Genomic DNA, 25,817 nt, shown 5'->3' with positions numbered 1-25,817 from the left:
TTGGTTTATTTGACTCTCAATAAGTCACTATATCAGCAGCTTTCACTTCATCATGTGTGTCTTGCTCAATAGCAGGATATTTATAGACCCAAAACTACAGACATTGTGTTTCTGAGTTGAGTTTCTGTCTTTGAGAAAGTCCAGGATCTGTTGTAATCACTGTTTCTGCTTATCAGTTAAAACACCCTGCAGCACTGAACTCTCATTCAATTTATCAGAAACGTGTGTGCGTGTGTGTGTGTGTGTGTGTATTCACACATATTAGTGTTGTCAAAAAGTACCGGTCCGCTGATAGGCGCCTGCTTTCAAACACTTCTGTCTGTATCTCTGTAAGCACTCTATAAAGAGTGTCATTGTTGTATATTTACAACATGTTTTTGAAGCGCTGCTCATTGTAGCCAATCAAATAGTAGTCGAAGAATGCGTTAGTACAATGGGCAATCAGAAGTGTTTATGAAATCAGTACATTTTGACAACTCTAACACAAACTTTTATGTTAGATGCGATTAATTGCGATTAATCAATTTTTGTACATTTTCAGTATTAAATCATGTAATTAAATTGAAAAGAACTAATTGAATTAACAAATTTCTTCAGGTATTTTTTCAGAAGCCTTGTAAAGTATACATTTCTTCAAGAAGCTTGGACACCTTTTTTCTGCTAGGGTTCCTGTTATGAAGTAAATGAATCTTTAAATGACTCAGATCATCAGTTTAACTTGTGTCCAGGGATGGAGCGATCTGCCTGAATGGCAGGAAGCACGCTTCGGCTCCCTCTGAGGGTCGTGTCGTGGTGAGAGGTCAGAGATCATACTGACCGTCAGTGTCTTGGGTTACAGGAGAGCAAGAGAGCACCAGTGTACTCTGAGGGGGTGTTGTGTGTAAAACCAGTGTCAGGTCAGCAGGAAATGCCTCATGTTTCGGGTGGTTTTGTTGGAGCTGATGCTGTATTAGTCATCAAAATACATCCAAATGAGCCATGCAAAAGTTAGTCAATATGAAACCAGGGGGAAGAGTTCTCAGAGTTTCCAGTTACACTGTCTATAAGCGTATTTATAATAAAAGCATTTCAAAGCTATCCATAATACATTATGTATTCATTGTCGCATCAAAGCATTATAAAATTAAATTGACATATGGTGTGTTTTACTGCATTATGCCCTTTAAATGCATAAACATATATAATTGTGTATTATAATATTTTTTATATTGGTGTACATTATAATATCAGTTTATTACAGTTATTGACAACATGAAACTGATTATAAGTTTTTTTTAAGGCATTATCATATCATATCATATCATATTGCCCTTAACAGAACACAGAACACTTTTTACATTAAATCACTTGTAAAAGAGTACATAAGCACAGTATTTTCAATAGTGTGTATGTGTGTGTGTGCGCAGGTATGATTTTGTACAGGTGTTTGATGGTGTGTATGAGAACGCTTCCTCTCCTGGGAGATTCTGCGGCAAAATCGCTCCGTCTCCGATTACCTCTAGTGGAAACTCTTTACTCATCAAATTCACCTCCGACTATGAAAGCTCTGGAGCCGGATTCAGCATCCGCTATGAGATACACCGCGCAGGTACCAGAAAACAAACACACACACACACACACACAGGCAAAGATCTTATGATGTACATGCTCACACACAAAGACAAAGAGGGTGTTTTAATGAAAATATTGATTCTCTTGTAATGTATGAGTGCATGTAAATCACACTGACATATACTGTTCAGTTCAGTTGTGATACTTTTCATTTCGTGCAGGAACTGAATGTTCCAGAAACTTCACTGAACCAAACGGAGTATTCCAAACCCCTGGATTCCCTGATAATTATCCAAACAACCTGGAGTGCACCTTCATCATCTTTGCACCCAAGATGGCAGAGATCGTTTTGGACTTCCAGAGCTTCGATATGGAATCGGACCCGTCTGCACCTGTGGGGGCCGTCTGTAGATTTGACTATCTGGAGATATGGGATGGATATCATACAGGTAGAGACAAGTGAAAAAAAAATGAAGGGTAAACTTTTGCTGATAATTTACTCACCCCCATGTCATCCAAGATGTCCATGTCTTTCTTTCTTCAGTCGAAAAGAAATTAAGGTTTTTGATGAAAACATTCCAGGATTTTTCTCCATACAATGGACTTCAATGGGAACCAAACAGTTCAATGTCAAAAAAAAAGTTTCAGTGCAAACTGTAAATTGTTCAAAGGGCTTTAAACAATTCCAGGCGATGAATAAGGGCCTTATCAAGCGAAACGATCGCTCATTTAAAAAATAAATAACAAAGTTTAAGTTTTATAAGCTCAAAATAGTCACCTTGCTCTGTTCTGTGTGAGTCTCCTGTTCGAACTCGTTCAACCAAATAAACGAATCTTTTCATGACGAATCGAGTCATTCATTCAACGAACGAAATTAACGAATTGACTCGTTTTGATGAACGAGTTCGAACAAGAGAGTCATTCATCGTCTGGAATCGTTTAAAGCCCTTTGAACAGTTTGTACTGAAACTGTCTTTTGGACCTTCAACCGTTTGGTTCCCATTGAAGTCCATTATATGGAGAAAAATGCTGGAATGTTTTCATCAAAAACCTTAATTTCTTTTCGCCTGAAGAAAGAAAGACATGGACATCTTGGATGACATGGGGGTGAGTAAATTATCAGCAAAAGGTTTTTTTAAAAGTGAACTATTCCTTTAAGGGTAAAAACAGTGCTAACTTTTAGACGTCATGCTGAGAGCAGCAGGAAGTTTAGAAAGTCTTAAGGCCCCAATACACTCACTGCAAAGTTCTTTTCCGTTCTTAAAAATGACAATAATGAGAAAACAGCAGTTAAGAAAGCATTTTGATCATAGCGGTGTGGATATGTTTGCACAATCTCTTCAATCAGCGCTCCAATCAGGTTACGTCTCGTTTATTTTTTTTAGCACTTTATACAATAGCCTGCGTTAAAGCAAGCAGCTTTACAGTATTAAACATGAAAACATAATCCCAGTGTCACTTTCAGTTAGGATTACAACTTCAATTTCTACTATAAAGCAGCTCTCCAGTGTGTTCATGTTTTTACTTGTGTATCTAAATGCCTCATAACACATCTACCTATTACATAATCCTCACTGACCAATGGTGGTTCGAAGGTGTTTACTAGTCAGAGCAAACTTTTATGGAAAGTTTGCAATGGCAAGCTGTTTTGAACTCCCGAAACAAACTCGTTTTAGCCTGATTTTGTTTGAAATAACGTCACACCAGTTTGTTCTTCGATTGTGCCTTTTGAGCCGGGAAAAGCTTTTTAGAAAATATCCACTGACAACAGAACAGACAAAGACATACACACATAAACATACACACACACAAAACTCAATCATTATAGCTCTTATGGTTATTAGAGTTGTACTGCATGATGAAAGTAAGAGTTTTCGATTGAGATGTGAATTGAATTGCTTAAATCTCCTCTCTCTCTCTCTCTTTCTCTCAGTGGGGCCTCATATTGGTCGATACTGTGGTTCCAGACCACCAAGTCGTGTGATCTCGTACACCGGTATTCTCTCTCTTACCATCCACACAGACAACGCCATCACCAAGGAGGGTTTTTCAGCAAATTACAGCATCCGAACCAGCCCAGACCCACCTCAGCATCACAAAGGTTAGTGTGAGACCTTGAGCCTCATTTATAAAACGTATGAACGTACAGATTTGATCTTAGATATGCATATACTAAAAATCAAAGTCAACATTTATATGGGCTTTTTTGGGGGGGTGTGGTAAAGCGCTTAGCCCAAATACTGCAGGTATTTGGAAATATAAGCAATTCTTGTCGCTTGTGATTCTCAAGTAAAGGATTTAGACGTCAACTAGAGCTCTTTTATATGTTAATGACATTAATTAGGTGGCGTTTAAAAGGTGGAGATCTGAAGCCATTCAGCTACGCATAAGTTCAAGATCATTTGCGATTTATAGATCTGGAAGAGAGGCGTACGCATGTTTTTTGTGCGTGCGTTCGTTCGTTCTCTGAATCACACATACGCACATTTGAGAAATGATCGTAAAATCAAATGTAGGGCAGTTTCTATGCAACATTTTGTAAATTCAGATTTTTATTTAAAAGCGTTAATTTTGTACATATTATAAATAATTTTTCTGTTTATTATGTTTTTTCAAGAACTCTTGGACTGCTTTTTTCCACCTCTCTCTGATTAAACACTGCTCTTACTGCCCTCATATTGCTTCTCTATTGACCACATCTCTATTCTATACTTCTCTATTCTCAAGTGACCTCTATTAATTTTTTTTAAGTGACAAAGCATTTTGAATGAGTTTTGAATTTGCTGAGAGGTTCAGTATTACATAGAAGATATGTAAATAGCGGATATGTTAATTTCTTGATGACTGTGCCGCTACAACCATTAAAGTGTGGTCACATTTACCAGTGAGAGCGTGATTGGGAATGTCACATGAGGGCGAAATATTTCGGGGTCGAGTAAGTTTACAACGTTGACCAAAAGAAAGCTGCTTGGTTTGAAAGTGACTTCTTTGCGGGTTCTGCTTCATATCGCTACACTATTGACATTAGACAATAGACCCTTTTTTTGCCCATGAAATTTCACAATTAGCATTCACAACGGGACTGCACCTTTGTGAAATTTGTTTTTGCAGATTAGTTTCAGGACTTTGAGTCACTAAGGAAAGCCTGTTTCAAATAGGAAGCACATGCTGTCTTAGAAAGACTATTTGCATTGCTTTATGGGAAAAGTAAGACACTGATGAACTTTAAAGGGTTAGGTCATCCACAAATTTAAATTCTGTCATTAATTAATCATCCACGTATCAAACCTGTAAGACACTTTGATGCGTAAAAAAGTTCATAAAGATATCATAAAACCAATCCATATGAATTGAGTGGTTTTGTCAAAATTTTCTGAAGAGACCAGATCGCTTTATATGATGAACAGATTTAATTTAGGCTTTTATTGACATATAAACATTCATCAACTCATACATCAGTTGTGGTAAATGGAAGCTCAAGCATGTTCACTTGACGTGCGAGAACCAATGAGGTTGATTCTCGCGTTACGCAGCGCATTTGAGCTTCTGCAAGAACCAATAAGGTTTGTTTTTTCCTCTTCGGGCTGTTGTTGAAAATCAATTCCATTTTTTTCTTGTTCGAGAAGCTGTTTCGCCTGAATATACATCACAATAGGGAAGAAAGATGTAAAAACTTATGTGCCATGCTGAATTTTAAAAGAAAATTAAGTTTAAAATGAAATCTTTAATTTAATTTCAAACTTAAAATAATTGTGGGAAATGTACCTAGAAGTTAAATATTCATTACCTTGCCATGTTGTGTATAAGCGCATGCTAAAACACAAAATGTGGGTTCAAAAATAGTGTGAAAAGCCAGGGATTTGCATAACCAGAATCTCTTTTAGGACTGTAGAAATGTTCAATGCAGGACAGAATATTTAAACATTTTATACATGCAGTTTATTTAATTACATTTTTTATATTGTTTTTTATTTATCTCTGGCTAATGAAAGGATGAGAATGACATGGGAATTGCTGATATTTCTCTGGCTCTCAGCTCACTCAGTCTGGGGCTTTTATTAAACCCATCTATCATGTGTTCAGAGAGTCAAACACTAACTGAGACTGTTAGCAATAATGTGGCAATAATGTGCTTGATGGCACTGAGGAAACACCCATGATCCATTGAGACCTGAACCCAGTTCAGATTCACTTCACAAAACTGTGTATGTGTGTGCTTTCAGTTCAGTGTAATAAAGTACAAAGAGGTTGTCCGTTTATAATTCATCTTCATCACATGGCCGCACAGGGCAGGAGGGTCACATGGGTCACTACATCTGAGGCCAAACGTGAAAGGCTAATATTAACTTCCTGTGGTGCGAAGAGAGCAAATCTGACACACTCACACACTCAGACATTGATATTTACTAACAAAATATTAACTAAACCTACAAATTCTGACGATATCAGATTTAAAAATAAATGAGCTTGCCAGATGGTCCACTTTCAAATTTCCTCAAAAGTCAATTCAAATTTTATGATTTGCTGTTTACAACTGCAAAATCATGACACTGCTGCTCACAGTACATCTTTTTGTATGTCTGTGTGTAGGTGAGTGCATGTCTCCTTTAGGGATGGAAAGCGGGGAAATCACTGAAGACATGATAACGGCATCATCCCAGTATAACCCCAGCTGGTCTCCGCTGCGCTCCAGACTACATTACCCCGACAACGGCTGGACGCCATCAGAGGATTCTGCTCGGGAGTGGATACAGGTACAAACACACACACACACACACAGATGTAATCTAATTTTATTGGGAAAGACTGTTTCATTTTACCAAACAACAATACATGACCTTTACACGTGGAAAGTCACACATGCACACACACAGATGTAGAAATAGACATGTTTAAAAATATTTAATGTTTAAAAATAATTGCGAAGTTATATAAGAGGGTGAAGACAGTGCTTGCCGGTCTTGAGTTTGACTTTAAAAAGTTTACTTTAGATTTAGGAGACCAAAAAAAACCCCTGCTGTTTATTTTTGGCTTTGTAGTAGACAGTAGACAGCATCCTGAAATAGAGAGGGGAAGATGGGATGGAGACATGTCATAGGCCAGACTCAAACCTCCATTAAATCATGCCCAGTATTAGTCAAAATTAATATTATACATAATATTTGCAGCCTAAAATGTGTGTGTATAATATATATATATATATATATAATACACACACACATATATTAGGCTGCATTTATTTTGATCAAAAACACCATAAAACAGTAATATTGTGAAATAATACTACAATTTAAAATAACATAATATAGTTTAAAATGTAATTTATTCTTGTGATGGCAAAGCTAAATTTTCACATGATCCTTTAGATATCATTATAGTATGCTAATTTGTTTCTCAAGAAACATTTCTTATTATTATCAATTTTAAAGACAGTTGTGCTGCTTAATATTTTTGGATATGTAATTGATTTTATTCAGGATACTTTGATAAATGGAAAGTTTAAAAGAACAGCATTTATTTGGAATAGAAATATTTGATAACATTATGAACGTCTTTACTTTCTCTTATGTGTCCTTGCTGAATAAAAGTAGTAATTTATTTCCATAAAATCGTATTGACCCCAGACTATTTTTAAATCTTTTAATTTAATATCCAGTCTGACGAGATTTATGCGATAGATGTAAGATCTGCATTATCACTTTAGTTGGATACACTCATACATGTACAAAGAGGTTTTCCTGCCTCTTTATTTCTTCAATGAATTTGACTGACATGTTGTCATTCTCACAGCAGTGCACGCAGGAAGGGTTTCCTCTCTGAAAGAGGACATTTTTTGGAGTGCTTGCTCTGACAGTAGGCCAGCGTTTCTGACGTTACCAGAAAAACATACTCACATCTGGACAACACATTTCATTCTGACACAGACAGACAGAGAGAGAAAGAGCTCCATATCTGAACAAGATGTTCAAGCACAGATTCCTTTTTTAGCAGCAGGAGTGAGAAGTGAACTAATATTTAAAGGTCTTTGCTTTCCTTTGAGCATGAGCCTAAGATTTTGACTATTAAGTATATCAAGTTATATGTCTGATATTTAAGACTATAATTAAGTGTACATATGTGAAATATTATTATAATTTGAAATACCTATTATCTATTTTAATTTTATTTTTAAAAGTAGCATAATTTTTTGAAGTCTTCAGTGTATAATATAATCATTTGGTGCTCAAGAAACATTTCTTATTATTATCAATTTTGAACACTTGAGCTGCTAAATATTTTTCTGGGAACCATTAAACAATTTTTTCAGGATTTTTTGATAAGTCAAAATTAGGGCTGTCAAACGATTAATCGCGATTAATCGCATCCAAAATAAAAGTTTGTGTTTACATAACATATGTGGGTGCACTGTGTATAATTATTTTAAATATATAAATACACACGCATGCTTGTATATATTTAAGAAATATTTTCATTTATATACTTTATATAGAATTATATGGAATTGATATGATATTTAAATATAAATATTATATGAAGAGTTCAGATGCAAAAGCCTCTAAATGCCATTTGAAATTTTCTTCTTTAATGATGATTTTTATCAAACTTGTATATTTAAGTTTAGTAATTTCACTAAAATGGCAATGATAATTACCTATTAATTGTTATTTAAGTGAAATTACTGAACTTAAATATACAAGTTTGATAAAAATCATCATTAAAGAAGAAAATTTCAAATGGCATTTAGAGGCTTTTGCATCTGAACTCTTCATATATATATAAATAATATTTTGCATGTGTGTGTGTATTTATATATATATATATACAAAATAATTATACACAGTGCACCCTCATATATTATGCAAACACAAACTTTTATTTTGGATGCGATTAATCGCGATTAATCGTTTGACAGCCCTAGTCGAAATATAAATATTTTAGAACAAATTTCTTTATGGTCACTTTTGATGAATTTAATTCTGTGTCAAAATATAAATTATTTTCTTTTTAAAAAACCATACTGACCACAAATTTTGACCCCAAAACTCAACAAAAATGACTTCTTTACATAACTTTCATTAAAAGGAAAGGCAACCTAGACATATTCTTTTGGTATTTCACAGAAAAAAAAAAAAATCGAATGACGAGGGTGAGAAGACAAAGGGCAGAATTTTTATGTTTGGGTAAACTATACTGTTAACCTTACTACTCAGCTGGGTGTCATAAGAATGTTGAATTGCTGTATGAGTCATCACCCTGTCGGTGACAAGCACAACAGATGTGTGAAGTGAGGCAAAACTGTCGTGGCAAGGGTGTCTGGGAATCTGGCAAGCAATGTCAAAGATTTTTTCAGAGATTGCTGCTCCATTTTCCATTAGATGACCTCTTTCTTTCTTCTCTCAAACCATCTGTCTTCCCTGTCCAACGTCTTCATATTCCTGCCTTTGAACAAGTGATCCTTGTCCTGGGGCACTTTTGAATCAAACTATGTCTTGTCTTTTGGCCTCAGTCTGGCAACTACCCCAAGAAAGAAAAGCAAGATTAGGGTCAGTAGAGTGCCGTCTTCCTTTTTCCTTATTCCTCTTCCCTTTCCTGTTGAAATTCTTTACTTCTTTCACACACATGCACCCACCAACATCCTGTTTTCTACAAAAAGTGTCCATGTTTGTCTTAGATCCTGGTATGTGAGGGGCTCTGCTTCTGCCCTGCCATTGTTCACTCGCTAAAGGTTGTTAACGTTTGTTTCAGCTTGTTGGCACGACTGGCTCCAGTTGTCAGGTCGAACGCTTCTGATACGGCACAATATTGAAAAGCAATTAGCCTCATAATACCTTCCTGTTCAGAGAGAGAGCCCGAGAGCGAGGGAGATAGAGATGGCAGCATCTGCTCGCTCAGACTTGGGTGGAAATCAGTGGGAGAGAGACGTGAACTTTTGTGCCAGGAATGCTTGTATTGAGCCAAACTCTCTCAATAGGCTATTTATGCACACTTCTGTTGCGTCAGTTGAGTTTAATTTATCTCAAGACGAGTCACGCACACACGCACTCGAGAGACAGACGATAACTGACAGGCTAGATTTAATGCAGGAATTGCTCCACGACGACATGATTTGTCATTTCTGGATCCGTGACCATGTTTTAGTGTTATGTGATCATTATTACTGTAAGGTTATTGAAGGTCGCTAAACCCTTAGAACAGACTTCTTGTAATTCTTTTGTAGGGAAGGAAATGGAGATTCTCGGAACCTGAAACAATGTAAGATCATGATAGATGCTTCAAAAATGATGAGTGTGGTTTCATTGGACAGTTATTGTTGTTGTAAGTGATTCAGATTATGACAGAGGAGTGTTTGAGCGCCAATATGGACCTAAGTGGCAAAAGTTTTGTTTCACACATTAGAAATGAGATTAGAAAGTTCAGTTCAGTGGTTTGATTACCTGACCTAAGCTTTTTGTGCAACACGATTTTTAGCCTATAGATAAAATATCAAATAAAATGAGAACTGTTTAAAGGAGTAGTTCACTTTAAAAAAAAAACTTTTGCTGAAAATGTACTCGCCCTCATGTCATCCAAGATGTCCATGTCTTTCTTTCTTCAGTCGAAAAGAAATTAAGGTTTTTGATGAAAACATTCCAGGATTTTCTCCATATAATGGACTTCAATGGGAACCAAATGGTTCAAGGACCAAATTAGAGTTTCAGTGCAGCTTCAAATGGCTTTAAACGACACCAGATGATGAATAAGGGTCTTATTTGAGTCATGACTCTGAGAAAGATTTGTTCATTTTGATGAACAGGAGAGTCACGAACGCTCATCACAGAACAGAGCAAGGCGAGCATTTGTGCTTATAAAACTTTTAAAAAAATGTATTTATTTTTGAAATGACTGATGGTTTCGCTAGATAAGACCCTTATTCATTGGCTGGTGTCGTTTAAAGCCATTTGAAGCTGCACTGAAACTCTCATTTGGACCTTGAACCGTTTGGTTCCCATTGAAGTCCATTATATGGAGAAAATCCTGGAATGTTTTCATCAAAAACCTTAATTTCTTTTCGACTGAAGAAAGAATGACATGGACATCTTGGATGACATGGGAGTGAGTAAATTATCAGCAAAAGTTTTTTTTAAAGTGAACTACTCCTTTAATTTGAACAAGTGGCTGCCAAGTCTTGTCAAATTGTATACATTTGATAATTGTGTCTAATTTGTTCAAGGTGTAGTTGAAGTCATAGTTTTACAGTGGGAACCTCATGTTTCTTCCAGCAATTGTCTGGCTGTAATTAAACCATATTTACATTGCTGATTGTGCTGTACTTTACTTACTGTGTGTGTGTGTGTGTGTGTGTGTGTGTGTGTGTTTATAAGGACCAAACTCCTACTGTAGTGTGTATGCTTCTGGCTATGCCCATGCTGATGTCCTTCTAATTCAAAACGCAAAATAAACATACTAAATGCAGAACGTTTTCTGTGATGGGTAGGTTTATGGTTAGAGGCTAGAAAATGTTAGTAGCTCCGTATTATCGCGTGATCATGTCATAATTACCATAATAATGAGATTTCAACTTGTCCTCATAATGATAGGAGTATCAGTGTGTGTGTGTGAGTGTGTGCAGAGGGAATCCCAGCCATAAGCCGAAAATCCTGATTGTTTGGGATTTTAGGAATGTTGTACAATGAGCAACAAGGACGTTGATCCAGGAACATGTCCTACTTTGGTAAATTATGTTAAGCCTTTAGCCTCTCTGTCCAGACACGGCATTGCACTGCTGCTATGCTGTGAACACATCATAGATCATACTAACGGTCTGACAGTGAATCAGTGCAGTGTGTCTGACTGTGATTAACTCGCAGTTACATGACAACTGTTCCAACACACAGTCCAAAACAACCCACATACATGTATACACACATATGAAGAGTTCAGATGCAAAAGCCTCTAAATGCCATTTGAAATTTTCTTCTTTAATGATGATTTTTATCAAACTTGTATATTTAAGTTCAGTGATTTCACTTAAATGGCAATGATAATTACCTATTAATTGTTATTTAAGTGAAATTACTGAACTTGAATATACAAGTTTGATAAAAATCATCATTAAAGAAGAAAATTTCAAATGGCATTTAGAGGCTTTTGCATCTGAACTCTTCATATATAATACTGACTAGAGAGTAACAACACTTCTCTTGCAATCTTTTTCTGTCTCTCGCAGGTGGACTTGGGTTTTTTGCGGTACGTGACGGCCATTGGAACACAAGGGGCCATATCAAAGGAAACCAAAAAATCATACTACGTCAAAACATACAGGATCACCGTGAGCTCTAACGGAGAGGATTGGATAACCATAAAAGATAAAACCAAACAGATGGTGAGTATTTATTTATTGTGCTTATTTTTTTATTTATTAAGAAATTAATACTTTTAATTCAGCAAGATGGCATTGATTAAAAGTGAAGTAAAGACATTTATAATGTTAAAAAATATATATATTTATTGCATGGTTCCCACAAAAATATTGATAATAAGGTACTTTTTTTAGCACTAAATCAGCATATTTTTTGAATATTTTATTTTCCTGTTTTTAAATTTGATTTGATTAATTATTTTTATTTTATATGTATTGTTATTGCTTGTATTACTATTACTTTCACATTTTTCTCTCTCTTTTGTTGATTGATGATTTGACAATATTGTGTGTAAAACCCTTTGAAATCGAACATTGGTTATATTAAGAAAAGCAGAGAAAAAAATGAAGAAAGTGATATATTGTCATCTCTCTTTTTCTCAGGTGTTTCATGGAAATCAAAATCCCACAGATGAGGTACGCGTCAGGCTACCCAAACCCACCCTCACCCGTTACCTACGGATACGACCTATGACCTGGGAACAGGGGATCTGCATGCGTTTCGAAGTGTACGGCTGTAAAATTTCAGGTATCTTGTCACGCACATACACTGAGTGCGTTTTAGACATGACATTACTATAAAATCCCAGCAGTGGTTTACAGCACTGAGTCACTCATAATTCCCCTTGATTCACTCACTCCATGTGTGATCATTACAGAATGACTCCCCTCTTTATTCACAGACACCTAATACTGACATCAAGAGGTGCCACCAGCATGTGTGTGTGTTTATTTTAATAAATCCTCACCATTTCTGACAGCTAGAGTCAGACAGGAAGTAGCCTATATGTCCGTTTCCCATGGTTCAGAATATTGGTGCTCACATTAGCTCACATTCTCTGTCTCTCAGATGCTCCATGCTCCAGCATGTTAGGGATGGTTTCGGGTCAGATTTCGGACTCTCAGATCTCAGTGTGGCCATCGGCAGAGAGGGGCTGGCTCCCTGAACAGGCCCGGCTGCTGACCGGGCGAACGGGCTGGGTGGTCACTCAGTCGCAGGGTGTCGTGAAGAACCAATCACTGGAGATAGATCTGGGGGTGCAGCGGATGGTAACGGGTCTCATTCTGCAGGGAGGGAAATACAGAGACATGAATATTCTCATCAAGCGCTTCAGACTTACATACAGCACGACTGGAACAGACTGGAATAACATACAGGAGGAGAACAGCAACAGAGCGAAGGTATTGCTTTATCATCCTTGGTGTGAACGTCCCTTTAGAGCAAGAAAAATTTGCGCAAAACTAAAAATGCTATTATTTTCACCCATCCAGGTGTTTATGGGAAATCAGAACCATGACACACCAGAAGTGCGTACTTTTGACCCAGTGCTGATGCGTTTCCTGCGTGTGTACCCTGAGCGTGGCTCTCCTGAAGGCATTGGGTTAAGGCTGGAGGTTTTAGGGTGTGACCTGCAAGGTGAGTGACACCAAACCAACCAGTCACATAGCTCACAGCAATCCCGTTTTCAGGCTCCTTAATACACATGGAGAAGATTTTTAAATGATGAAAGCTTCATTTACCTCAAATAAATTGCTTTTCAGAGCCCACAACAACTCTTCCCCTCACCACCACCATGGAAACTACTACCGCCACCAGCGCTCTAGGGAATATTCAAACCAGCACCATTATTCCACCGACAGCGCAGAGTTGCGATGATGACGGCAACTGCCATAGCGAAGCAGTGACAGACTATGACACAACAGGTTAGATACACATACTGTACACTTGTGTTTTTATATCATTAACATCTATCCTTTTTATATTGAGCTAATTATGTTGGCTAAACCATAACACTACCTCAGCTCCTTAGAGAAACCTTGTGGAATTTTTAGGTTTTAATTAAGGCATTATTTACTCTCTTTATTATGCTGTTTTCATAAATAAGGACTGTTGGGAGGTCCCAATAATGTTGGTAATTTCAGGTTTTACTATCACTGTGGGACATTTAGTTCTCCACTAAGAGAGCAAAACCTCTAAAACATCCACACAGAGACAGACAATGACCCAAAGGGTTACAAAAACAAACACCCACACAGTAAAACACACACCAACTACGACCCAGCACGTAACATACACCTAGCAAAACAGTAACCATAGGTTACACGAAAACAAAGACATAGACTGTGGACTCTGGATCAGATTATCCAAACACACAAATACGTGTTCATCATCTAAAACACACACAAAGACAATGTCTCATTAATTAATAACGGCATCGCATTTATATGGACAGGAGACATGTTTCAGCTAATTCACAACACCTTTTTTGAACCCTGTTCTAATTTGAATGAATTTGAAGTATTGACTGAGTATTTAATGAGTGTGTTTGAAGCTAGTCATTTGCATAAAGCAGACCAAAACCATCTCCATTTTAGGGCTTTCTGCACAACATCGACCCAGAGACTCAACATGAAATACGTAAACGCACAGAATTTGCAAATGGAATTAAACCAGTCTGAGTTTCAGTAAAGATTTTGCTTTGATTTTGATAGCATTTTCTGCTATTTGTTTTCCATAGAAACTGCATTTCTGGACATGGAAGCAATACCTGGTGAGTAACTTCTCATGCCATTTGAACTAGTCTGTTATAATGACCATTAATGTTTATTTTAGTTGTTTTACGTACTAGCATAGGACACAGATTAGCCCAATTAGCCTGATAGTTTAGCATTAGCTACACATTTGCACTTACCCTACATGCAGTGACTGACAATTATCATTAATAATCAAGTGAAAGAAATAACATTATGTCTATTTAGTATAATTATTAACTGATGGTGGATGTAGACACAATGGACTATGTGCACGTTAGCATATGCTAGTTCCGGCTGCGAAACCGATATGGGGTGTCTAGTTTCCGGTAGCCTGATGGACGACGTAGAGGATGTATGTTTCTCCAGATGTCTTGAACATTTGCCGAATATTACAGTCGATTATGTTCATCGACTGGCTAATGATTTTCCTCCAGCTCCCCAGAGCAAGAGAGAAGGGGTTTAAATATTACATTTCTCAGTATTTGCATAATTTTGAAGGGAACGTTAAGTCACAACAACATCCATGCTCAGACTGATCTCATGAAATTGCGTATGTATGACACGTATCACGTATTTTTGGCATGCTATCAACACGCATAATCTCTTTTCAGCGTGTTTATGAATACCGTTGACTTAACGTTATTATTGTATATATATATGTATATATATATATATATATATATATATATATATATAATATATATCATATGACCTACCTCAACCCCAACCTACCCGTCACTCCTACCATCCTAGGAAAAAATAAATATCGCTCCCCAGATGTAGATCTACATTTTGTTTTGTTTCGATCGGACATTTGACGGCGTGTACGCGGTACACGTGGAATCACTTGGACATTAATGTTGCGTGCTCAAGCTATGTGATTTGGTAACTGTTATATCTCTATACATTATAAAATGCGAAATCATGCGTTAGAAAGTGCATTTTCCAGAACAGTTTGTGTTGGCCGTTGTTTTGTTTATGATGTTCAGAGGCTATGTTGTTGACAACCACTATCTATATAGAATGTCATGTCATGTCTGAATTTTGTGTACAGGGTTTCAAATACATTGACGGCGGATTGTTTTTACTGTCACCTTTATGAGGACAAAATTACACTTATATTTTTATATATAAAGGGGCCATGTACATTTTTTTTTTTACATAAATGTTTCCATTTCATGCATTGTACCGGATTTCATCCGTAGTCCACAGAAACACATTGGTTGTGAAACACATTTTTAGATTTTGCTTTGCAATTGCTAAGGTACCTAACAAAATATTTAAAACAGCAACACCACACAAAACACTGGATGTGAAAATTGTATGGTTCCTAAAAACTCCCTATATGTACAAGATCATGAGATTTGCAGTCAGAGTCATGGGAGAATGTGATATTTAGATTGGCCAATGGGTGGTTTCAGGTCAGAGCTTTGCTCTGTTCTCACTGGTGTTCCCCAGGGCTCAGTCTTGGGCCCTCTGCTCTTTAATATTTATCTGTCACCACTTGTTCGTTTATTACCATCGATTACTTAGCCTCCCTTATCACTTTTATGCTGATGATAGGCAGATTTATATACACTCAAAATCTAGTGGACACCTTGATGTTAATTTTCTCTCCGGCTGTGTTTCTGAGATAAAAGAATGGATGAGTAATAATTTCTTGTGTCTGAACGGTGGTTAAACTGAAGTTATACTTATTGGTTTTCCAAAATCAAATTTCCAAAGCTGGTTCTATATCTTTGACTATTGATGGCTCTGTCTCTTGGCGACTCAAGCTAAAGTGAGGAATCTTGGAGTTATTTTTAATACTGGTTTTCTTTTGTTCAGAGTACAGTTAAATCATATTTTTTCACCTCAGAAATATAGCAAGATTGCATTCTATGCTAAATTTCTCAGTAGCTGAAAAGCTGATCAATTACTTTTTTGAGTCTTGGATGGATTACTGTAACGCCCTTTTATTACTGATTTTAAAATTATGATGCTGACATATATAGCATTGCATGGCTTGGCTCCTGAATTGTTAATTTCTTATACCCCAAATCAGAGACTGCAATCTTCACAATCAAAGATTCACAATCTGATTTAGCAGATTTTACTAGAGGAACTATCGTCACTTCAATCCTCTTCATCCCACTCCACCTAAATTAGCAAAAAAACTGAAAGTGGGTTGAATGGAAAGCAATGTCAGAACGGAGGACTATACGGTTGATTCAGTGTTGTTTGTGTTTCTTTTTAGCTTATATCTGGTTTGCCTGTGACTTTGGCTGGGCTGATAACCCGTCCTACTGTGGATGGAGTCAAGAAGGTGGCGAAGGAGCCGAATGGCATATAAACAACAACAGCAAACACGCTGATCACAAACTGCCTAATCTGGACCACACAGGTAAGAGATGTCTTAAATTTAGATTAATAAATAACTAAATGCAAAAGATTGAGATAAAGTGCAACTGCGAGAAGAGGGAGTAATAGAACAAACAGATTCACTCCTCTCCTCTGTTTCAGGAATGCCTCACAACTTCATTTACGCAGCTTCTAACAGAAATGCACAGATTGAGATCGAAAGAAAGGGCGATATGGCAACAGACGAAGAGCTGGCGAGAAAAGGAAGGGTGGCGAGGCTAGCCAGTTTGCCGGTCACGGCTCCAGATTCAGATCTGTGCATGTCTTTCTGGTACCACTTCTCTGAGAAACACACGGGAACTCTGAACATCAAACAGAAGTTAGAGCGAGAAGATGTGGAGGAGGAGGATGAGGAGGAGAGAGATGACTCTGAGCTTCTGATCCGCTCTGTGAGCGCACAGTTCAAAAGCAGATGGAGGGAAGGAAGAGTTGTGATTCCCAGTGCCGACACACCTTATCAGGTACCGATGCCCACTTTATGAGTCAAATATCATTATTACAGCATAATACTAATTCTCTTCCTGTGTTTGCATGGTAGGTGATCATCGAGGCCCAAGTGGATCCTACAGAATCTGGTTTCATCTCACTGGATGATATAAAGATACTGGCTGAAGTGAATCCTGAAGAGTGCAAGGGTATGTTAAGCCACACCCCCTCTGTTTAAGTCCCTCCCTTTTCGGTTTGGCCTGCTTTCATCCTGACCACCCACTTTTAAGCAACCTTAAAGATAGGCCATCAACAAATGAAAATTCTGTTATCATTTACTCATCTTCATGGTGTATGAAATATGGTGTATTTTTTTTTTTTAATGTTTTGCTGCTTGTATATATCTGTATAGGTGTATGGGTGTATAGATGATAATAATAATATAAAATTGTAAATGTAAGACTGTAAGAATTTAAGGGGTAGGAGTATATAAGTTTTACTTCTTCCTACTCCTTTTCGCACATATAATAGAAGTATGTCAACAGCAAAGAATTATACATATATATTTTTGCGGCTCATATGTTTTGATTTTTCCTAAGTTATTGTCTTTTTATGTTCGAAATAAAGATTTCAAAAATAAAAAAATAAAAATAAAAAAAACGGTATACAATTCTTTCTTCTGAAGAACATAAAATAAGATTTTAAAGAATGTTTGAAACCAAACAGTTTCGGTTCCCACTGTCTTTCATTTTATTTTTGTTCATTTAACGGGAACCAAAGCTGTTTGTCTACCAATATTCTTTTTTGTTCCACGGAGGAGAGAAAGTCATACAGATTTGTAACGGCATGAGGGTGATGATTGATCATGGTCAAATTTGTATTATTGATTGAACTATCCCTTTAAGTACAGATATATTAATTTCCTTCATAGGCATTTTACAAAAAAAAAAAATCTAATGAAGTGTGCTTACTCTTGAACACTGTGAACCAAACCGATCAGCTCCAAGATTCCACATTTTTAACATTTATATATTGAAAATATCTCTGAGGATTCTGAATGAGAATTAATCTCTTTGATTGAATGTGTTTGTGTTTCAGACCCAGAGAATACAGAAGGTGATGAAGATGAAATTGATGAGATCGGTAAGACCCACTTTTTATTAGAAAAGTATTATAATAAAAAACCCAATTTCATGATTAAAATGTTTTATTGCATGGCTCTCTGCACTTTTAAGTTAAACATCCCTAAAATTTGTTTTACTGATACATATTTAAACCTTAATTGCTAATAGCATAAGAAAAATAAATCGAGATATATTCTCTAGTTGATTTTTATATATATATTCTGAATTACATGATCTTGTTTCAAGGATGTTTAGATATTTTAGCTGGAAACAAGACAAAAATACTAAAAAGTTTTGTTTGGCAGTTTTGAAATCAGCCAAATATTTTGGTATAATGTCTGCTAAATTCGATTGTCTCTGTCTTTCTCTCTCTATAGTGAACTGTGAGGGGTCTGATAACACCCTGTGGAGTTTTGGACGCGGCTCCATGCTGAAGAGTTTAGACCCCATCTTGATCACCATCATCGTGATGAGCGCTGTAGGGGTCCTGCTGGGCGCCGTGTGCGGGGTGTTGTTCTACTGCGCCTGCGCTCACACTACAAACAGGAACCTCTCCGCTCTGGAGAACTACAACTTTGAACTGGTGGATGGAGTCAAACTAAAGAAAGAAAAACTTAGTGCACAGAAATCTTACACAGAGGCATGAGAGATGCCGGACGAACCCAGGAAACATTTGCCCGAGGAACGTTTTTCGAACGTTGTTGCGACGTTTCTCAAGGTCGAGACTGAGCGTTATTCTCAGGACGTGCAGGACGAGGGACTGGCCTCTAGAGGGCGCCTTGTATAGATTGTACAGCCAGACGATGATTGTCTACTTGTTTGTACATTTGTTGCTGGTGATGAGACCAAGACAAACCTATATGTATCCCTCTCACACAGTTGGATATCTTTTTCTACAAACCCGTTTTTCAGAGCTGTACACAACTGGGGTTTTTTAGTGTTGATTGTGCTCGTTTATGTTTGGAGACGTGTTTGTTCAGTTGGTAACTCACACTTCATTCCAATGGTGCCTTTAAACGTGTTTTTGTTGCCTTTTCACACATGGACTCCTGCCTTTAGACAGACAGTCGTCTGCTCTTGAGCGCAAACTGTTCACAGACAGAGGTCAGAGGTCAAGTTTTAAAAACATAATAATAGATCTAATAGAATGCTGCAGGGATGATGTGTTTTCATAAACCAAATATCATCCTGAAGACAATCGCTGCGTCCAAAATCGAATACTTCTCTACTAAATACTATGTCGAAAGCAGTACGCCAACAAAGTAGTATTTCCAAATTCATAGTATTTGAAAAAAACAGTAGTCAAAAAGTACCTGGATGCTTCTGGTGAGATACTTAAGTGCGCATTCGATATGAATGTTACTATCCCATGAGGCCACCAGAGAGGAATTATGAATAAAAGTGAAGCAAGAGACTGGCTTTGGTATCACGCGACAGGAACAACGAGGCGGATGTAGTACGTCCCAATTTCATTCATACTACCCCAATTGTTACTAAATAGAACCTACTATTTTAATGGTCGTGAAGTTCAAATGCAAACGTTAATGGGGTTTTTTTTTCGAATGGTTTTTGGTTAAATGCTTGAAATAAGGTCTGTGGTGAACACAAGCTCAAGATGTTTGAATGTTTTATTCTACAGCATAAAATGTAAAAGGCGGTTGCTAAAAAGTGGCTAAATGGGACTTCCATGGTTGTCGTCGGGACATAAAACTCACCTACTCACTAGTCCGCTATAATAGTTCACATATAGTGAACTGTTTTATATAATTGTGCTCCTACAAACTATTCTAACTCAAACTTTAGGGAACGTGTCTGAAAGAGTTGTTAGAAGCTTAGTGATGGTGACACATTTAAGTCTTGTGACCGTGGCGTTGTTCATTTATAGCCTATGTTTAGCCTTAATCTCTAATGATCGTATTTAGGCTTCAAAATCGATCAAATTTGTGTTCATTTGTGAATATTTTCATGATGAACAAAATGTTTAAAGAATCAAAAACTTTTGCTGGTAACAGAGCTTATTTTCCACAATAAACCGAAAGCTAATGGAAAGATCCTATTGAGTTTTTGTTGAGGGAACTATAGGGTGATCTTCCAGGTTGGCCTAAAAATACATCATCACTGCAGCAATCTCAACAGGGCGTACGCATGACGTCTATCTCAATGTTAAATAGCGAAGAGATTTTCCCACTTTATTTGATCCATCCTCATATATTGTAAAGCAACAGGTCAGAAGACATTATGGGTCAATGCTTTTTTAAACAATGGAATAATAATGTGGAAAACGTTATTTTCTTTCAGCTGCCCATATGACATGTCTGTAAACTTGTGTTGTCATGGTATTGAGTGTCATCATATTTCATAATGACATCACAATGTCTGCGGACCATCTGTGAAAACAGTGTCTCCTAGACTGGACCCCTCCCGATCAGGAGACGCTCACTCTGGGAACGTCTGGGAATGGATGTGGAGAAAGCAAATGAAGCATTTAAGAGTGCTAATGTAGAAGCGTCTCCCTAAGGAAATTAATTTTATTTGAAGGACGTGTAAGGCACAAACTGATCCGTGCTCTTCAGCATTGTCAGGACATGAAAGACGAGATGACACAAGTGCTGACAAAGGCATCTTGGTCTATTTCACACTCAATGCAGAAATGCAGTTCGTTTTCAGCAGCTTGAAGGAGGTCCCAGAAACGTTTCTCCCACTCAAATGAATCAATGTATGTCATTTTGCACTGAGAATTATATTTAATGAAAGATTTAGATAGTAATAAAAGTGTTAACTACTTTAAATTGTAAGGAGAAATCCAACTGTCAATGTAACAACTCACTTTTTTAATGCTATTTAAAATGAAAGGGTATTTTTTCTTAACTGTAATTGTTGATTTTGTGTCCGGAGGAGCTGAAGTGACACTCAACTTGCTTTTACTCTCACAAGAAAACTCAATTTCACTTGTTACTCAAAGTTTAGGTGTTCTAAAGTCCAATCTGTCTGGTGGCTCTTTTCCAATTTGCATCAACTAATTCAATTGTCGGATTTATTCAGATTTACGGATTTCTCAATGACAACAACATTCCAAAGAGCGAAGTAAATAAAGTTTTTATAAAGATCTTGTTTTAAATAACTGTCTCCATGGCGGGAAACTATGTGAATTCATGTGTAAACACTGTTTGATCGAATTTGTATTCGTTTTATAATTACACTTAAAGGGATAGGCCTATAGCTCAGCCAAACATATCAATTCTGTCATCATTTACTCACCGTCAAGTTGTTCCAAACCTGTATGAATTTCTTTCTACTGTTTAACACAAAAGAAGATATTTTGAAGAATGTCGGCAACCAAACAGTTGATGTTACATCATCTGCGAATGATGTTATCCATTTGGAAGTCAAACATGGTCCTTCAACAACTTGTGGGTGAGTAAATGATGTCAGATTTTTTTTTTTAGATCTTTAACACTGACAGCTAATACTGGCAACAAAAAAGCAACACTAAGATGTTATAATGGGGCACAGTGTCAACTATATTAGGTAGAATGTTGAAATGAGAACTTATACTGTTCATTGAGAATTTCGCAGCACATCTGTTAGCTATTACAAGCCAGTTAATATTTCATAGGACAACTTGCTCTAAACTGGCCTTTTGAAATATAAAACAGAAAGCAGCTGAAGTTAGCAGTTAAATTATAACTTCAAGTTCATGTTGACCCTTACGTGAACAAAATTACACTGGCATACTTTACACTATGCTGGATTTTAGTTTGGATTTTACAAATTTCACAGAAAGCATTCAAATTTAAAACATAATCACTCCTGGACAAAATACACATTTGTGCAATTGGATTTTTGTATAAATACTTAAAATCACTTGAATAGGCTATAGCCTTTTTTCAACTTCCAACTCCCGTCGTCTTCCAACTTTTTTCAGACATGCTCTTTCCACTCTTCTGCCATTAGATGGCGCGCTCTCTATAAATTAAAAAGGGGCTGTTGTTTATTTATGTTTATTTTATTTTATTCTTTAGACAAGGACAATTTTCAGTAAAAAAAAAAAAATGCCCCAGAATTAGGAACAAAGCTAAATTTCATCTGTTGTCCCTGTGCAGGAGAGTACCAAATCACATTACATGCCAAAAGGCTAGCATAAAATAAAATTCCCCACAAATGAAAAGTAGGCTATACGACATATAGACTAATCCATCACATAACAATAAAAACTGCAATCCAAAGTAACGTTACTACCGAATATCCTTCAATAATACACTACAAGACATCACACAAATTCAGTCCACCAAATTATAAAAACCAAAACACAAAAGTATTCAATGATCCCAAACCTGACTCCTCTTTAACCACATGTTCAAATGTAACGTTAACTTGCAAAAGTAGGACACTGTATAATACTAAATTAACGTTATTCCAGTTAACAGCTCTCTTACAGAAAAAGCTAATCACTGCTGTTCTTTATCGTTGACACTAGAGGGCATATACTCTCCATTTCCGAAACTAAACGTCCCTCTCAGATCCAAGGAAGTTACAATCCACATGAAGTTTTGTGCAGAGGAACCTTACAGTCTATGAGTGGAAACAATGTCACTACAGGCGCTAGGCAGAAGAACAATGACTACACGTAGGCCTATTGTTTTGAACGTTCGTTGTGTTGTCGTCATGGTAACACGGTTGCTTAAACTGAGGGAAAAGGTGAGGTTTCACATCCAAACCGCTGTTTCAACACTTCTGCAAATGAACCACTGAGTTTACATTGTGTGTGTGTGTGTGTGTGTGTGTGTGTGTGTGTGTGTGTGTGTGTGTGTTTTCGCATTAGTTCAATACTAAAAATATGTGACCACTGTGCCACTTCCTCTGCTGCCACAGATAAACCTCACAAACCCAGCTCAATCAGCTGACATGAGGTAATTTATTTAGCACTAGCCTAAATTCTCCATCTATATATGAAGAGTTCAGATGCAAAAGCCTCTAAGTGCCATTTGAAATTTTCTTCTAAAATGATCATTTTTATCAAGCTTGTATATTTAAGTTCAGTGATTTCACTTAAATGGCAATGATAATTACCTATTAATTGTTATTTAAGTGAAATTACTGAACTTAAATATACAAGTTTGATAAAAATCATCATTAAAGAAGAAAATTTCAAATGGCATTTAGAGGCTTTTGCATCTGAACTCTTCATATTTCAAAAACACGCAAAACAGCACCCACAAAGGCAGCACGATTCATCATACAGTTAGGCTACTGGCATAATATTAATTTTCTGTGATGCTCTTTCTGAATGTATACACTTATTTAATAATCAGCTCAGCTACACTGGGTGAGCACTGGCAGACATGGGCAGTATTTCAATTAAATGTATTTTAAATACGTATTTAATTACTTTAGTGTATTTTGTAATTTGTATTTTGCAGGTGTGGAAAAAATGAAATGTAGTTTGTAACAAAATATTTTGACGGAGTGTATTTGAGTATTTCAAATACTAAAATACTTAAGAAAAAACACCATAGTAGCCTATATAATGATTCTCCTCTCGTGTCTCTAGTCTTGAGGCAGGATCATGACACCCATGTTTTGTGTGCAAACACATGGCCTTTTTTGGGGGCCATGTGTGTGTGTTGTCTCGTTACGTACCCCGCCCCTTGTTATCCTCGTCTTGTCATTGTCCAGTCAGCTTCACCTGTTCTTGTCATTAGTGTCTCTCTTGTGTTTGCTGCCCTGTGTTGGTTCATAGTGATTCTTACCTGCGTGTTACCTTACTTTGTTGAGCCTTATGAGTATCCTGTCAAGAGTATTATCTAGAGAGAGTTCTGATTTTATATTCACTGTGATTTCAGACCCCAAAAATGCAGAAACATAAGTTATGACATTCATCTAATTTTTGCTAGCGATCCGCTAGCTGAACTTCCAAAAACCCAGCCCGTTCTCATCCCAAAGCGTCATATACGACGCTTTTGCCAAAGCGTAGACATCCAACGCACATGGCACCCTTTAGCGTCAATATGAGACGCAGATATATATAGGAAGAAGGCGCCTCCTAGTGGTCTAACCCTAACCCTACCCCAGACCTAAACCTACCATAACCGAAGCATCTCATTTGACGCTAAAGGGTGCCATGTGCGTTGGATGTCTATGCATTGGCAAAAGCGTCGTATATAACGCCTTGGGATGAGTATGCGTTGAAAAACCGTGTCTCTGTAGGCTGCCTAGTCTCTGAGATCTGCACACAAAAACAATGGGTTCACCAACCACTAAAACCTAAATAAACAGTGTTCCAAGTTACCAATCACCGACGGGGTGGGTGTTGTGTGGTTTTGCGCTCGTGCACAGCTGCACGCAAAGTCGTCACTAACCCTTATCCTTCATAGGCCCTACCTATTATGAAACGGCGTGTCTGTCGCAACTACACTGAAATCTCCATGATAAGCAAGCGTTCACACAATATAAACGTATTACATATGAGAAATATCGATTTCGTATAAAACTACCACACCATTGATGGGAACTTAGCTACACGTGCCATTTATGTCAGAGGGAGCTATTTCAGGTCCTGTAGAGATTTAGTGAAATGCCCAAACTTTTTTATTTTGCTACTTTGCCATTTTGAATTTACACATTTATAATATTTGTGTTATTGCTACTATTTGTGTTATTTAAAAAAAGTAATTAAAAAAAGACTAATTAATTTTAAAAAAAAATTAAAAAAAGATTATTGTGGGAGTATTTTTGTATTTTCAAAATACTAATTACTTGTATTTTATTTAAATACATTTCATGAGCCAGTATTTGTATTTTGTAACAAAATAGTTTTTGATGTATATTTGTGCCCACCTCTGAGCACTGGAATATGATCTCATTCCAGTTAACCTTCATCATTGTCCATCTGTAAACACTGACTCATATGGTTGACATATTTCTTTCCACAAACAGTCAAACTCTTAGTAGGCCTGCCCTACACCATCATGTCTATCCATAGACTGACTGCATCTCTCCTCTCCTCTCTTCTCTTATTTTTTTTCCCATTCTCCCCCCTCTCTCAGGAATGTCCTAAATGTGAACTGCTCCTCAACATCAAGCCAGATGAAGTCCAGTCATTCCACAGCTATTTTTAGAGTAAATCGGCAACCTCCCTGTTAAAGATCTTTAAAAAACACAAAATCTCTTGCAATGCAAAGTTGGTGAAGAGAATAAAAAATCTAAAACAGTTACACAGACACATGCACACATACACACACACCTTCAACCAGGGGAGTTGAAAACCACTCTGCTCTTATCTAAACCATATTAAATATGATTTAAAAAAAAAAACATTAAAATATGATTTGTTTCAGGTTGAACCGGTGGGGACATTTTTTTGGTCCCCATAAGAAAAACAG

At 36.9% G+C, this 25,817-nt stretch overlaps 1 protein-coding gene across 2 annotated transcripts in view; it reads left to right on the top strand.

Annotated features, from left to right (window-relative positions):
- The window catches only part of nrp1b (neuropilin 1b), a 28,305-nt gene extending 6,764 nt beyond the window's left edge, over nucleotides 1–21,541 (top strand). Inside the window, exons 3-17 of one of the 2 annotated variants that reach the window (XM_089131106.1) lie at nucleotides 1,407–1,588; nucleotides 1,773–2,000; nucleotides 3,485–3,652; nucleotides 6,142–6,305; nucleotides 11,759–11,914; nucleotides 12,335–12,479; nucleotides 12,801–13,132; nucleotides 13,223–13,367; nucleotides 13,493–13,654; nucleotides 14,470–14,502; nucleotides 16,722–16,868; nucleotides 16,988–17,346; nucleotides 17,424–17,520; nucleotides 18,410–18,454; nucleotides 18,813–21,541. In XM_089131106.1, the coding sequence (XP_088987232.1) occupies nucleotides 1,407–1,588; nucleotides 1,773–2,000; nucleotides 3,485–3,652; nucleotides 6,142–6,305; nucleotides 11,759–11,914; nucleotides 12,335–12,479; nucleotides 12,801–13,132; nucleotides 13,223–13,367; nucleotides 13,493–13,654; nucleotides 14,470–14,502; nucleotides 16,722–16,868; nucleotides 16,988–17,346; nucleotides 17,424–17,520; nucleotides 18,410–18,454; nucleotides 18,813–19,081 (2,632 nt within the window). In that variant the 3' untranslated portion in view covers nucleotides 19,082–21,541. The remainder of the gene's footprint in view (nucleotides 1–1,406; nucleotides 1,589–1,772; nucleotides 2,001–3,484; nucleotides 3,653–6,141; nucleotides 6,306–11,758; nucleotides 11,915–12,334; nucleotides 12,480–12,800; nucleotides 13,133–13,222; nucleotides 13,368–13,492; nucleotides 13,655–14,469; nucleotides 14,503–16,721; nucleotides 16,869–16,987; nucleotides 17,347–17,423; nucleotides 17,521–18,409; nucleotides 18,455–18,812) is intronic. The other variant, XM_089131107.1, reaches the window with a different exon arrangement.
- The last annotated feature ends 4,276 nt before the right edge of the window (nucleotides 21,542–25,817 follow it).

The sequence above is a fragment of the Pimephales promelas genome, chromosome 5 (assembly GCF_988280905.1).
Source record: "Pimephales promelas chromosome 5, fPimPro1.hap1.1, whole genome shotgun sequence".
Classification (NCBI taxonomy): Eukaryota; Metazoa; Chordata; class Actinopteri; order Cypriniformes; family Leuciscidae; genus Pimephales; species Pimephales promelas.
The sequence above is the reverse complement of the archived record's forward strand: the minus strand, read 5'-3'. Positions and strand labels throughout refer to the sequence as shown.